The sequence below is a fragment of the Gracilinanus agilis genome, chromosome 2 (genome assembly GCF_016433145.1).
Source record: "Gracilinanus agilis isolate LMUSP501 chromosome 2, AgileGrace, whole genome shotgun sequence".
Lineage (NCBI taxonomy): Eukaryota > Metazoa > Chordata > Mammalia > Didelphimorphia > Didelphidae > Gracilinanus > Gracilinanus agilis.
The window spans coordinates 401,647,440-401,663,041 of NC_058131.1; the positions used below are offsets into that span (position 1 = coordinate 401,647,440).

Consider the following 15,602-nt stretch of genomic DNA (forward strand, 5'->3'; position numbering starts at 1 on the left):
TCTCCCCCTCCCTCCCTTCTCTTTCCCTCTTCCTTTTCTCTCTGTCTCTCACATACTCTCCTCTCTTTCTCTCCCCTCACTCTCTGTCTCCATCTCTCTTTGTCTCTTGTCTCTGTCTCTGTCTCTCTCTCTCTCTCTCTCTCCCCCTCCCCCCCAGAAGCATTCCTTTGTTGAAACATATGGCCTCAATTACTGCCCCTCTGTTTCCTGCCTCTGCTCTTTTCCTGCTCTTTATTCCCTTCCCATCCCCCTTTCCTCCACCTCTGACTGCTTATGTTGATGACAGCAGAAATTTAACTGTTAAATTTAATATTTAATTATCAGTAACCAAATGAATTTCCCTTACTATCTTTTCTCCTTAAGCTGTTCCTTCCAAGTGAGGGTTAGGGGTTGTGCCTCTGAAATTCCAGGCCTAGTAAAATTAAGCAGTTTAGAGGAACTGAGCAGTTTGTGCTGTATTAAAGCCAGGGTTTTTTGGTTTGTTTGGTTTTTGTTTTCTTAAAGAAAGACTATAGCCTTTCCTGGGCCTTTACCAAGTTGTTTAGAAACTGAATTTAGAGGTTTATTATTTTTCCCTCAGGACCTTTTCCATCCTGGCACCTGTTGAATACAAATCTCTGAGACAGCTTAGCTATCAGAGCCTAAAGAAAGAAGTAATAATAGCCCATTTCTTTGACCTTTCCCAGCAACCTCATTCCCATAGTTTTGTAAGGAAATTGATGCCATCTCAGCCCAAATAATTTCATTGGCGTTTCAGCACTCCAGCTCCTCTTAGCTGTAAAGGGTGGGTCACAGTTGGTAATCGGTCTTAATCCCCTCCTTTGGTATCTGTGGACTAAAATGGAACTTGAAGCTTCTATTCTGTGGCATAATAGATACTGGAGGTGAGAGGATTGGGACAGAGAAGACTTGGGTTTAAATCCCAGCACCCTCACTCACTCCCTGTGTGACCTCGAGGAAGCCAGCCTCTTGGGGCTTCGGTTTTCTCCTCAGTAAAATGAGGGGCTGAAACAAGGAAGGGAGCCCCTCTTTTGGCTCCTGTAACCTTGGCACAGGAGCGTTGTTAGGGCTTGGCCCAGTCAGCAGGGGGCGCCATTCCCCCATGCCCTGTCTCCTTTGTGGCCGCAGAGGAGCTGGAATATAGGTCAGCTGCACTGGTCAGCTTCAACAGCCAGGTGGCGCTTGGAACACTCTGCCAGAGCCTTGGAAATGACAGCTGTTCCTGGGGATTTTGCAGTTTCAGGTTTCACCACCCAGGAGTTGTTGCCATGGAAACAGACCTGGGCCTTGAGCAAGGATTCTACATTAACTCCTTGTATGCCTACAAGGATTGTTCAGTATATATAACAGAGGACCTAAGTGGAATGTGGCCCCCCAGGGAGAAGGGGGGGTGGCAGGAGGGGGCAATGCTTGTGTGGAAGCTGACCATTTATTTGTGGCTTCCGGCCTGTCTTCCCTCTGCAAAGGGGAAGCAGGCCCCTGCTGCAGTCTTCTGAGCAGAATGCCTTGAGGGGCTGGGGGAAGGGAAGTTTCATTTCCTTTCTACCATTTTAATCTTAGTCTCTGCCTGGAAGATCAGTAATCCTTTGTCTTGCTGCTGACTAAGAGAGGAAAGAGACTGAAGGTGTAGTATACCTGACCCGAAAAGAGTCCAACTGTTTGCCTTGATAACTAGGGTCCTAGTAAGGGACAAGCAGTGCCATTTAATTAATTAAAGAGGTTTCAGTGCAGAAATCTCATTTCAGTAAACTTGAGGTAATATGTAAATAGACACAACCTAAATTTCAGGGCCCTTCTGCCCTTCTATTCCCATCTGTCACTGTGGTCATCTTGAAATCATATAGAGCAATAGAGGCCAAACAAAATTTATTTTCTACGTTGGGGGGTTGACAAAGCCCAAGCTGCTTGCAATAAGAAGGTGTTAACATATGAACCAGTTACTCCATACCCTCCTTCCTTTCCCAATAGAGGGCGATGAGACCGGTGTGATGGACAGTCTCTTGGAGGCCCTACAGTCAGGCGCGGCATTCCGAAGGAAGAGAGGACCCCGGCAAGGTGAGTGGGGGAACTATTAGGAACTTCCATGTTTTAAGCTGTGAGGTTTCAGCGTTCTAGGGATACAAATGCTACACATGGGAAAAGGATTGACCAAGCTAATTTTTTGTTGGAGAATTAATATTGGCAGTCTGTGAATAAAGAAGCTACCTTACCCAAGCCTCTTTCACCTAGAGAAAATCATCTGGTTGTCAACACCTAGAACCCTAGAACTCATTTACTACTTTGGAGGAGAGCTGTGGTTTCACTTCTTCCTTTTAGGAGGAAAGATCTAGAATTAGGGAGGTAGACGGCAACAATTTATTTCTGTGGACACAAAGAGTTTGAAACATGTATAGTTAGAATTGGTGTGGATGAGAAGAGAAAAATGTTTAGATGTCTGAGAGGAGAAAGGAACATATATGACCTTCTCAAAGTTTGGAGCTGGGATGGGAGGTGGACTCTTGAGACAGATATTCATGTCTGTGTTTAAGAATTATCTGCTCTGAAAGTTGACTTTCTCACCATGCCTTGCCTTTAGTGGTTTTAGGTATGTAACATTGAATTAGAGTCCCTGAGGAGAAGGATGAAGGTGAGCTGAGGTGTTGTTCAGATAAGGAGGTGAGGAGGATGAATAACTAAAGAAATTGAGAGAAGCTGAGGATCCTAAACAAAAGTAGGGGATAGCCAAGTCTCCTACTCTTTTCCTTCTCAGCATAAAGAGGCACCAACACTGACTATAGTTGCATCACCATGTTTGATAAAGATGTTGCTCAGGATTGATGATGCTTTGGTATATGAACTATTGAGTCTTAGGAGTGGTGTCCTCTTTCCCAGAATGGAAGGAAATGGTAACTAAGGGCTCACTTTAGCCATGACTTTACTTCTCTAGAGCTCACTCTCTGGACATTCTGTGGTCCTGTCTCACCTTATCTTTAGCCTAGGGATCGTCTTGGAAGAGAAAAATGGAGCCTATGTGCATACTGCCACAGCCAGTAATTAATTTAACCGGTTCCATTCAAGTTATAACATGATCTGTGTATAACCAAAGCAGTACTGGTTACAAGTTGAGGGTTTAGCCACTAAAAATAGGGCATGCAGTAATAAGAGATATTTAACTCTAATCTGTATTTTGCAAGATAGATCAACAGGTACTAATTCAGAAATCTGATCTCCAATGGCTTAATTAAAACTGTTTATCATCCCCATCCATCACTTGAATAACAAGACAAGGAATGACTATAGAAAATTAAATTATATGGTAGAATCTTTGGTTATAGATGGGTCTAATCCCAGTCATGTTCCTTAAGTAGAACTGAAATTTATTAGTATAGTGATTTGAGGCTTAGGAGATAAAGTGGGGAAATAATTTTTCTAGGCATTTTCTGGTTCTCCTCAGTCTGAATCTAATGGATATGATCTTTGGGAGTGTTGTGTTACGAGTGTTTTGAGTAGGGAGAAGGCAGAGTAGACTGAATCAATGCTGCTTGGTCTTTGCATATTGACTGAAGTAATGACTAATGGTATTTTTCTTGTCAACTTATAGACATTGATACATACATGTCATATAAAGTATACTATAACCTCATAATAAACATTTCAAACCCCTCTTCAGTACAGTTTCCTTCAGATTTCTTTTCTTTATTCTCAACTGTGGGTATGCTGTCTACAGTCCATGAGGAATTCCCATCTGAAGACCCTAAAGAAGTATGTGTTATAGGAATACACTGGAATCCCAGGTGCTTCCTGAATGTTTCTGTACATTCAGACCTCTAGTGGCTCCTCCTCTGGCTCTGTTTTCTATCCCTTCTTGGAGTAAAAATCCAAGATTCAAAAGTTGGAGGAAGGAACTGGAGCCTTAGTTCCTCATAGGAAATAAGTTAGTTGATGGCTCTTGTTGGTCTTCCTGTACAAGAGGTTATAGGAAGAATTGGAGGCTAGGTACAAGAAGGTGAAGTGTTTATATCTTTGAGTACAACCATATGTTTGGAAGTAGGCATAGATTAGAATTCATATCACAGAGATAAGCATGGTGATTCCACTTGATAGAAATCTCATCCCCTGACCTGTCTTCATCCATTCTTTAGATTTTGTGATTCATAAAGTTATCATCAAAAGGGACCTTCACTGAGTACATCTGTCAGAAATCTTCAGGGAAAGCAGTAATGTCTCCTATTTTTATTATTATTTTTTTTTTTTGAGAGAAGTGTGGGACACTTGGATAGGACTCTTTAATCATCACAGTAAAAAAAGCATAGTAGGGGTCAAGAGCCCTGGGTTCTAGCACCAACTCTCCTTTTTAGCTAGCTGTGTTACTAAGACAAACCACTTAACTTTATGGACCTCAAATTTTCTAATTTGTAAAAGTTCAGTGACAGTCTAGTTATAAGCTGTATTATAGGGGGATGCAGAGGGTTAATGAGCTTCCTCCTTTGAGATGATGGCGCTACATCTCTCTGACTTCTGGACATAATCCCCATATTAGTGCCTGCCTTTTTGGTTGCATCATCTGTCTTATTGCCTTAAACAGAGGCACTGCTTATACATCTTCTTCACAGACTCCATCTGGGATTGCTCATTCCCAGTAAGGCAGCTGTCCCTATTTAGAGACACCAGCAGCTCTTCTCTAGAATGTAAAGGAATGGAAAAAATCTACAGGCCTCCAGGGAGTGACCATCAAACAAAGGCCCTTTATTGGGTATGGGAGGAAGTGGTCTAGGAGGGAGAAAAGGGGACTTTCAAGGCCGGTTCATTAAAAACAGAGACCAGGCTGCTACGGTCTGCAGTGTTAAAGAACAATGGCTTAAGTGTAGAGGGGAAGAATCTCTGTGATTGTCCAGCAGGAACTTTTTTCAGACTGATGATTGAGTCAGTTTGTGGTTTTAGTGACTCGACTTTATTTCAGTATCTGAATTGTAACCTCTTGTACTGGCCATCTGCTCAGTGGCACAAGAGTCAAAGAAAGAAAGAAATCCATCTACTCCACTCACATTCCCCCTTCCTTTCCTCCTTTATTCCAATCCCTCTTTTCTAACTCTTTGGTCCCATTAATTGGCCACAACTAGTCAGAAGATGAAAGTGACACCCCTCTGGGGCCCAGAAGAGTCTCTTTTCTAACCTTGGATTTTTATCCTAGTTTTCTAGGAGGTAGTAATGAAGTTGCCTCAGTGGGACTTTTTTTTTTTTAAACAGAATTTTAGAGTATTCTTGATCAGAAGAGAATGCCCATGGAGCAAAAATAGGACAATAGATATAATTAGGAGCTTATTAGGACATGAATGAAATTTTTAGTTTAACTATGGATGTCTCCATCTGTCCTAGTTTCCCCTTCCCTGGGGGAACTTATTAAAAGACACACTTCCTTTAACTAGTTCCCATCCTATGTTTTGTAAAGCCTTTTTTCCATCTCATTAACCCTTTTCCAACCTCAGTATTGTATAGCTGATTTTTGCTGACTTCTTCCCTTTCTGACTTTTCTTCCTTCTGGCCTGAGGAGCCTTGATCAATGTCTTCCCCTATCCCACCTAAGAATGTTGCTCCTTTATTGGTATTAATATTAATTTTTTAATTAATGTTAATAAAATTACATAAGGGAAAACTTTCTCATACATTTAATATATTTCTTTGTACCTTTGGGGTTTTTTTTTTTAAGTTTTTAGTTTTAGTTTTCCCTGAACTAATCCGCTAGCTAATAAGGGATGGGAAAGTCATTTTTGACCTTGACTGTTCAATCACTCAGCATTGTTACAGTGGACAAGATGAAGTAGGAGTCAGGATATTTAAGTTCTGTTGTCATAATCGATATCAGTTTGCTTTGTGACCTTGAACTACATTTTGTATCCATCTCTAGTGCATTAGCTTCCCTAACCTTAACTGAAGAGTATTCCAGACCCCTTATTAACTCCTAGGATGGCTTAAAGAATAGGTATTTATCCAATCTGTAAAGCATTAGGAATTCTTTAATGTCTGAGAAAACTGGGAGTTGGTCCACAAAAATTTTCCAGGGTGGTAGCAGCAGTTTTCTATAGAGAAATAAAATGAGGTAAAAAGCATTTCAAGAAGGGTCAGTATTTAAATTTTGGACTCTTACACTTCTATCTTCTATTTTGACCAGACCTTATCTTCCCTATAACAGTTGCCCAGAGCCACTTGACAGAAACTAGGTTATTTATCCCTTTAAGCCTAGCTTTTATTTTTGCTGTATCTAGAGTCAGAGATTTTACTTTACCTGTGTCTTGTACTCCAGATCTCCAAAAAAAAAAAAAAAATGGCTTCATTGCAGTAAGTGAGATAGTGATATGGTTTCTAAGTCTCTCTTCTCTAGAAAGGACAAGTGGGGCAGAGGGACCAAAAAGGAACTGCAAAGAAAAGTGTGACAAATAATTCTGGACAGTTTTTCAAGTTAAGGGGGTTTGTAGGACCTGAGGTGGAGAAACAGGAAATGGAAAGATAATATAGAAAAAGTCAATATAAATCAGAAACTTAGTCCATAAGGAACTTGATAATTTTGTCCAGCACATTGAAGACTTCTGTGACAACTCTTTGTGGGGAGAAAAAAAACCCTCTAGGGAATATTCATTATTTATGGGATGGTTAGCATGTGGCATTTAAGCCTCACACTGCCTAGGATATAATAAAATTCAGATCCAGCTAACTAGAATAGTAGAGAACCACTGTTGGAAAATATTTATTCTTCATTCTCCTCTCATATTAATTTTTTGTGCCAGTAAGTAGAGGAGAAAGAGAAGACTTCTGAGCTGATGAATGGGGGGCCACGTCTGTGTGTTCTCTGTCCTGACTGTGCCCCCTGCTCCCCCGCCCTCATCCTAGTTTCTGCTTGTGAAAGGAGCAAGTGGGTTTGATAGTGACGATTGTGATCTCAGCTCAGCTGGCAGCCACAGAAAGGAGAGGAAAGGGGATGATGCTTGCTTGGGCTTTCTAATCCAGTTTGGCCTCTGTTCCAGAGAGGGTACCTCTTGTATATATGATACCAGACTGTGCTCTTCTGAGGCTCTCTTCACCTGCTGATACCACGATCCCTCAGCTGCTTCACTGTGTTCCATCTTTAATGTTTCCCTACTCTGACCTTCCCCATTTTCCCGTACATATTTCCAAAAGCATGCTGTTTGCACTTAAAGGCTGTGGGAAGGGCCAGTAGCCCCAGAGATGTGTGGTAGTGAGGAGCCGCCTTTGTGTCCTAGGGGCACTGAAGCCATGAGAAACAGGCCTTGCAGACCTAGGAGCCTATGTGGAAATTCTGTATTTGGAGAGAGGGGGTGCTATCTTATGGTCACTGGTAGTGAAGAATTTGGGATGTTACTGATGGCAGCCTTGGGACTGCCACTGAAATGGGCAGTGATCTTAACTTGAAGTCTATAGAAAGTGGATAGATTTCAAGGAGCCCATGATATTTAGCATCTCCTTAATTATAAATGTTAAAAAAATATTATTCTGCCAAAGAGGCTCGTGGCACCCAAAAAAGTAAAAACCCCTGCTTTACTGAATCCACCTAATGACTATTCTGTAGTCTTAAGATGACTCTGCCCATTCAGGCTCATCTTGAAGTAAGATCCAGAGCTTCAGGATTACACTGTTCATCATAAAGTAGTAGGTGGGCTTTCTCTCTTTTTTTTCTTTTGAGGGTGGGAGCAATTAAGGCATTCATCTAGAGGTAAGGTATGCACATGCTAGCAAAACACAGCCCTTCCTATTGCGTCTGGCTAGGGGAGATCCTCTGCCACCTGAAGAAGGCTCCCCCTGGGAATGTGGATGCTATCCTAGCTGTGACTAGTTGAATGTCTAGCTGACTGAATTTGGCCTAGCTGTGGCCAAGATGGATTATTGAACTCTCTTGTTCCTCGTGTCCTTCACCCAGAGATTTTTGCTCTCCAAGTTTGTCCCTAATTAATTTTCTGCCACAGAGATTGAAGGGGTAAGGAATAAGGTTTTCCCAGGATAATGTCTCATATCCTTTCTCTTACAGCCAACAGGAAGGCTGGGTGTGCAGTCACCTCTCTACTCGCCTCAGAGCTAACAAAGGATGATGCCATGACTCCATCTTCTGCTAAGGTGTCCAAGATCAGTGAGGGAACCCGAGATACACATGATATTCGTGATGAAAATAAGGAACTGATTGGTCGTGCAAGCTAGGCCTGGGCTTTGCAGCAACATTGGCTAAAGAGCTGAGCTCAAGGCAACCCTGCCTTGCAGCATGAGCCTAAGGGGTCAAGTGGATTTTCCTCTATGGCAGCCAACCTCCCCTGCCTCCTTTCTTTGGCCTGCTGCTCTCTGTACAGCATACACAGCTTCAGCTATCTGGAGGCAAGAAGGAAAGGACACCGAGGAAGAAGCCCTGGGCACCCACTCAGCACTGGCTGTTGCATTACCAAAGCAGGGACCATCTTATGCTGCCTTAACCCTAACTGTCTTTCCTTCCTTAGTTACTGTGATGCCACACCTCAGGCGGTGCCCAGCCTGCTTCCTCAGTCCCTGGCTCCAAAGGGGCCAACCCTAAGGTCAATCTTGCTGGATTAGTGTTCTTTTTGCTATCTTGTGCCCTGCTGTGGCTTCTCTAGCCCGAGGAACTGCATGGGGCTCTTGAACTTTTTAACTGTATTCTTATATTGCCTATCATTGCTGCCATCCATGCTTTCTTCTCCCTCTCTCCATTTGCTATTGATATTTATTGTTTATGGTGAGGTGTTGGTTGCTGCTTCTAAAGAAATGAGGAGCAGCTCTCACCTTCCCCCCACCTCCAGGAAAGGGCCCTTCTTCCCAGCTTCACAAAGCAAAAAGAACTGGACCACTAATATCCAGCTATGGCATGAGCTAGAGCACCTAAGGAGAAATGGTCCTAGAATCTAGGCATTGCTGAACTGGGCATCAAGATAGGACAGCCTCCCCACACTCTCAACTTTATTGAGTGTCCTTGCTTACTGTCCTACCCTACCTTTGTCTTCTGTACTTGCCCCCTCACTGCTGATACCCACTGCCCTTGTTATTCTTAGGGCCATGGCTCATCCCCACCCCCCAAGTTTCAGCTGTTATATGGCTGCAAAAGGCCCCCACCCTCTCCAAGTTTCCAGGGAAAGGGGAGGCAGAGCCTCCTGGCTAAGAAATCGTTTTGCAAATGGATCTATTTTTGTATAAGATGTTGTTTTTTAGAAAATATACAAAAAAAACACCCCTCTTCCCTGTTTCCTGCCCCCTCTTTCTCCTGAATTTCTCCCCTCTGCTTATCCTCAGAGACCAGGACCCCACTTCACTGCCCTCATCTGAACCTCTTCCAATTGGTAGATTCAAATTCCAGGCCCCAAGAAATAGTTTTGGATTATTAATTTCTGAGATTTGTGAGTGGCTTGGTACTTATTCCCCGGCCAGATTAGGCCAGGTCAAGGAACTGAGAGGACCCAGGTACTGCTGAGTTTTTATAAATTTAATATATTTGAAGAGCCAAATGTGCAAATGCTAACTGGGCACCATGGGGAGGAGGGAGGTCCAGATTAAGGGTTGGAAGGATCATGTGAGTAGGATGCTCTGTAGGCACTGTGCCCTGATTCTGCACTGGATACACATTTTGTGCCATATCCCCTAGCAAGGTAAAAATTCTTAGGATTCTCAAACAGCAAGGGATTATTTTGCCCCTCTTTACTACCTTACTCATAGATAAGAACAAGAGTGTGGGACCCTCTACATTTAATCCCAGGAATGATAGTTGGTGGGATGAGGAAAGGTTAAAAAGAAGGCCTTAGGAAGCAATCTGGAGGCCTCAAGGGCTGAAAAGGAATTCTGGGAGTTGGGGAGGTCCAAAATTCTGGACCTAGGACTTGGGGCAACAGCTGCTGCTGTGAGAACTTTTTTGCAAATGCTGTGGTATAAGGAGTACTTACTATTCCTTTTGTCCCTCCCTGCTGGCTGACATTCAGGCTTTGAGCCTTTCTTTTTTTAAATCACTTTTGCTAAGATGTATTTGATAAAAAAAATAAAATAAAATAAAGGGCAAGATACAAATCTATTTCCCTTGCCTTTTGGGCTTTTGGGACATGTCATCGCCTCTGATTTGTTGGATTTATTTGTTTCAAACTGTTAATAAAGCATTGGAACGGTATTCAGTCTTCATTGTGAGATTTTGGCCCACCCCTGTACCATATCATGAAGATACTATTTTCCTTTCCTGGTCAACTTGAGAAAACCCAAGACCTTTCCTCTCCTGCTGGGATCATTATCAAGCTTGTTGCTTCACAAGAACCAATTCTTACCAATATCAAAGAGTACAAGTCTGGGAATACAAGTCTGAAAAATGATAATTCCTGTGCTTGAGCTTAAAATCTAATGGGATGATATGATGTATACAAATCAATGCTATACAAGGTAGGATTTTTTTTTTTTTTTTTTTTTTTTAATTTTTAAACCCTTAACTTCTGTGTATTGACTTATAGGTGGAAGATTGGTAAGGGTAGGCAATGGGGGTCAAGTGACTTGCCCAGGGTCACACAGCTGGGAAGTGTCTGAGGCCAGATTTGAACCTAGGACCTCCCGTCTCTAGGCCTGGCACTCAATCCACTGAGCTACCCAGCTGCCCCTAAGGTAGGATTTTTAAAAAGCCCTTACCTCCCATTTTAGAATCAATAGCATGTATTGGTTTTAAGGCAGAAGAACAGTAAGGGCTAAATTAGTGGGGGTTAGGTTGTATTTATTTTTATTTTGTTGAACACTTCCCAATTACATTTTAATCTAATTAGGGCCACACATAGACTCACACATAGATAGTTTGGTATCTCTGATCTTAAGTAGAGAACTATCTTCAGATTCAGAAAAGGTTCAAATCCTACCTTGGATAATGTCTGGGTGACCCTGAGCAAGTACCTTCTCAGTGGTCCAGACAACTCTTTTAAGATTATAAATTGCAACTCTGGTACTGATCAAGGAGTTCTCTATGCCAATGGAATCTTAGCTTATCCATCAGTCTATTAAAAAAAAGTATGTTTGCTTATTATGCTTAAATCATTCAGTATGAATTCATGGACCCTTTGCAATAACTTAGCCCAAGGCCTGAGCCCTACTGTTCAAAATTCATTTTCAAGATTATTACAAAAATTAATAATATGGAAATAGGTATCAAGTGATAACACTTATCACTTGTGCACACAGTGCAATTGTTTTTCAGCATGGGGAGGGGAGTGGGAAGAGAGGGAGAGAACATGAATCATGTAACCATGGAAAAATATTTTAAAATTAAAAATATTTTTAAAAATAAAGGCATTTTCAGTGGGAGCTAGGGGAGAAAGCACAGAAAGCTTCAAGGAGATGGTAGCACTTACTAAGCCTTTAATGAAGATGAGATTTTCCACAGGTATGCAAGGACATCGTAGAGAGCAGGTGAGAGGAGGCAGTGACATCAGAAAATAATGTAGTTTGGCTAGACAATGGAGTGAATAATGTGAAATTGTACCGTTAGGTAGCCAGATTGTGAATGGTGTTAAATGTGAGGCTAGAGAACGTGTTTAATATTGTGCAATTCTGGATGAGTCACTTCTCTGCCTCAATTTCCACTCAATGAAATGACTGGACTAGATTTCTAAGGTCCCTTCCAGTTACTAGAATCCTAGTAGACTTTGTTCATTTAACAAATTTGAAAGTGCTTACTTTGTAGACCATAAATAAATGGTTAGATGCTGAGGGAGATTCAGAGTTTAAAATGAGATGCCTGTAGTTTACTTGGGAATAAGACAAACATAACTAAATAATTTAGAGGAGAGACATAGAGAGTTCTGGATACATAGAGTGAACTATTTCAGTTGGAGGATAAAATGTAGAGACCTGAAAGATTATTTTGGCAGCTAGGTGAAGGATAGCTTAAAGAGAAAGGCTAGAATTCCAGTTTCCAAAAATTTTTAGTGCTGATGTCTATCTTTTTTTTTTAAACCCTTACCTTCCGTCTTAGAATCAATACTGTGTATTAGTTCCCAGGCAGAAGAGTGGTAAGGACACTAGGCAATGGGATTAAATGACTTGCCCAGGGTCACACAGCTAGAAAGTTTCTGAGGCTATATTTGAACCTAGGACTTGCCATCTCTAGACCTGGCTCTCAATCCACTGAGCTACCTAGCTGCCCCCCCCCCCCCATATCTTTCTTAACAGAAAATTTGGTCAATAGAAAGGACCAGGTAAATAAGATTTAAAGCATTTGAATATAGCAGCCTAACTAATGTTTGATAAACACACCAATACCAACTACCAGGGTAAGCACTCCCTCTTCAACAAGAACTGCTGGAAAAACTAGAAAATAGTTTGGCAGAAATTAGGAATAGATAAACGTCTTACAGCATAACAATCTCCAAATAAATGTGTGACCTAAATATAAAAAATCACATACTAAGAGAATGCACAAATTAGAAGAAGAATTTTTAATCAAAGACATAGTGAGTACAAGAAATAACAGGCGAGTTTTGATTACATTAAAATGTAAGGCTTTTGCATACAAATCAGTGCTGCTAGGCTAAAAGAAGCCACTGGGGGTAATCTTTGTGGTACTTTCTGAGAAAGGTCTAATATCTAAATGAAAGAAGAAATTCAAGCTATCAGCAAAAAGAATTATCCAAATCACTAATAATAGAATTTCAAATTAAAACTTGTTTTAATTTAAACATTGATTGTAAATTGGTTGTAAAAATTGATTATAAAAAGACAAATTGTTATTGACAAAAATCATTATTGGAGGGACTCTGGGAAGATGAGCATACTAATGTGCTATTAGTATAGCTGAAATTGGACCAATTATTTGGGGAAACAATTTTGAACTATACTAAAAAAATGTTTATTTTTTAAACTGTACCAAGCATATCTTCTTTTAAAAACCCATCTTCTGGGGGCAGCTGGGTAGCTCAGTGGATTGAGAGCCAGGCCTAGAGACAGGAGGTCCCAGGTTCAAATCTGACCTCAGACACTTCCCAGCTGTGTGACCCTGGGCAAGTCACTTGACCCTCATTGCCTAAAAATAAAGAAAGAAATAAAAATAAAAACCTATCTTCTATCTGTGTGTATTGATTCTAAAGCAAAAGAGCAGTAAAGGCTATGGGGATTAAGTGAATTGCTCAGGGTCACACAGCAAAGAAGAGTCTGAGGCTGGATTTGAACCCAGGGTCTCCCATCTCTGGGCCTGCCTCTCAATCCACTGAACCACCTAGCTACCCCCCCACACACACACCTTTTGAACCAGCAGTACACCTGATGGGCTTATATCCCATGAAGATCAAAGACAGACAAAAGCAAGTGTATTTTATGTGGGAACAAAGAACTATTGAACAAAGAGGGTATTGGTTGATTTGGAGAATAGTTGAATAAATTGTGTCATATAAAATGTGTTTGTAACTAATGGACTATCATTGTGCTGTAAGAAACAACAAATACAGGGGATTCAGAGAAACTTGAGAAGACTTGGGTGAACTGATAAAAAGCAAGGTGAATAGAACCCAGAGAATTTGCCCAATTACTTCAGTGACGCAAAGGAAAACAACATTGAAAGACATCTGATCTGATAGATTAGTGACCTATCATCAGCTTCAGAGGACTGGCACACCTACACTTGGCATCAAGGTAGTGGACTAGAGTTGTAAAATCGGCAAATGTTATCCCAAATGGTCAATGTGTTAATTTGCTTTGTTGATGTGTTTTTATTAGAAGAGGCAGACGGAAGGTTAGTGGGAAGTGAGGGTAATGTTATAAAAAGAGCATCAGCAAAATAATTTTTATTAAAAAGCAAAAATCAGAAGCAGGGAGTCCTCTTAGAAAGCTATTACAATAGTACAGGCAAGAGCTGATCAGGGCCTCAAGTTGGTGGAGGTGTGAGTGAAACAGACAGATGAGAGAAATTCTGGATCATTATATTGATTAAGTAGCCAAGTCTCTCACTGCTGATCACCATTACAATATTGCTGTTACAGTGCTGTTCTGTCAATTCTATATCCACATTATTATTATTATTATTATTTTAACTTTTACCTTCCATTTTAGAATCAATGCCATGATTTTTTTCCAAAGCAAAAGAGTGGTAAGGGCTAGGCAATGGGGGTTAAGTGACTTGCTTAGGGTCACACAGCAAGGAAGTGTCTGAGGCCAGATTTGAACCTACGGCCTCCCATCTCTAGGCCTGGGTCTCAATCCACTGTGCGGTGCCCCCACTTTTATTATTTCTTCCAATTCTAATTGTTAAGGGGTTCTTTCTCTTTTTTTTGTAGGAATTATTTTCAAAGAGCTTTGTATCTCATTTCTTATTTGACCAATTGTTTATTTGGGTTTATGTTTTAGGGGTCTTGGTTTTATAAGATTACTTACAGAAAATGAACAATGCAAAAAAAATTATTTTAAAGAATAAGTTGGAGGCAGAGAGGGAAAGTAAAATTGGCCAAAGTCACTTACCTCCAGTTGCTTAGCCTTTAACATTCTTCTGCCTTAGAACCAATTGAGTCTAAGATAGAAGGGAAGAATTTTTTTTTGAAAGAGTAATTAGCTTTGAAAAGTAGAGTGAAATCCCACTATGAAGTTTTTACAGCCTCCCGCAGAAATGCCAAACTGAGAAAATAATATTTTGTCCTGTGGACAATGGGAAACTATGAAAGCTGTATGTGCATGGGAGTAACATAACTAGAACTGAGCTTTAGGGATATCAATTTGGCAACAGGCATGAGAATGGGTTGAAGAGGGGAGAAATTTGAAGCAGGGAGACTAAAGATTTTTTTCAATAGTTCAGACAAGAAGTGATAAGGTGGGGTGGGGTGAGAGAGTGGAGTCCAGGATGATTTTTTGATTGTGAACCTAAGCAACTCTAAGAAAATGAAGAATGAAGATGGTGTAGATTTAGGGGTAAAGATGAAGATTGTTTTGGACATGTTGCATTTGAGATGCCTGTGGGATATCCAGGTGGAGAAACAATTAGAAATGGGAAACCGAGCTCAGGAAAGACTAGGACTGGGTTTGTAGATCTGGGAGTTATCTGCTTAAGGATGATAATTGAATCCATGAATGCTGATGAGAACACTAAAAAAAGAATGGAGAGAGGAGAGAGCCCAGGACGAAGCCTAGGGATACAGGCATGCCCAAGGGATAGAATATGATTGATGAAAGGTAAGAAGAGGCCTATGTTTTGAGCAGTCACAGTAACTCACTAGTATCCAGAAGGGGGTGCTCAACTGTGTCAAATGCAGAATAGAGATCAAGGATGAGAATGAAGAGAAGGCCATGAATTTGGCAATAAAGCCACTTGAGCACTGCTCTGTGCCCAGGGGAAGTGAGTCAATTGTTCCGTGCCCCTGCTTTGTCCTTTCCTCTAGGTCCTGGTCACTGACAAAAATATTCTGGATGAGCTGACCAGAAACCTGAACCCCAGCTGTACCCAGAATCCTACTGTTTGTTGTTTGTTTTTAGATAAAAGCCCCGGAAACTCCCCCCCCCCCCCGACAGACGTGAAGTGTGAGAGACACACAAAGGTGGGAAGTGATAGCATGTACTCAGACCTCCTGACCTTCCCCGTCTAGGCTGGGGCAAGAGGGCACCGCCTCGGCAGTCTGGTG

At 41.3% G+C, this 15,602-nt stretch overlaps 1 protein-coding gene across 1 annotated transcript in view; it reads left to right on the forward strand.

Annotated features, from left to right (window-relative positions):
• Window positions 1–10,141, forward strand: part of DIAPH1 (diaphanous related formin 1) — a 71,111-nt gene extending 60,970 nt beyond the window's left edge. The window contains exons 26-27 of the mRNA XM_044664524.1: window positions 1,969–2,055; window positions 8,018–10,141. Coding sequence (XP_044520459.1) covers window positions 1,969–2,055; window positions 8,018–8,184 — 254 coding nt within the window. The 3' untranslated portion in view covers window positions 8,185–10,141. The remainder of the gene's footprint in view (window positions 1–1,968; window positions 2,056–8,017) is intronic.
• Window positions 10,142–15,602: the final 5,461 nt, after the last annotated feature.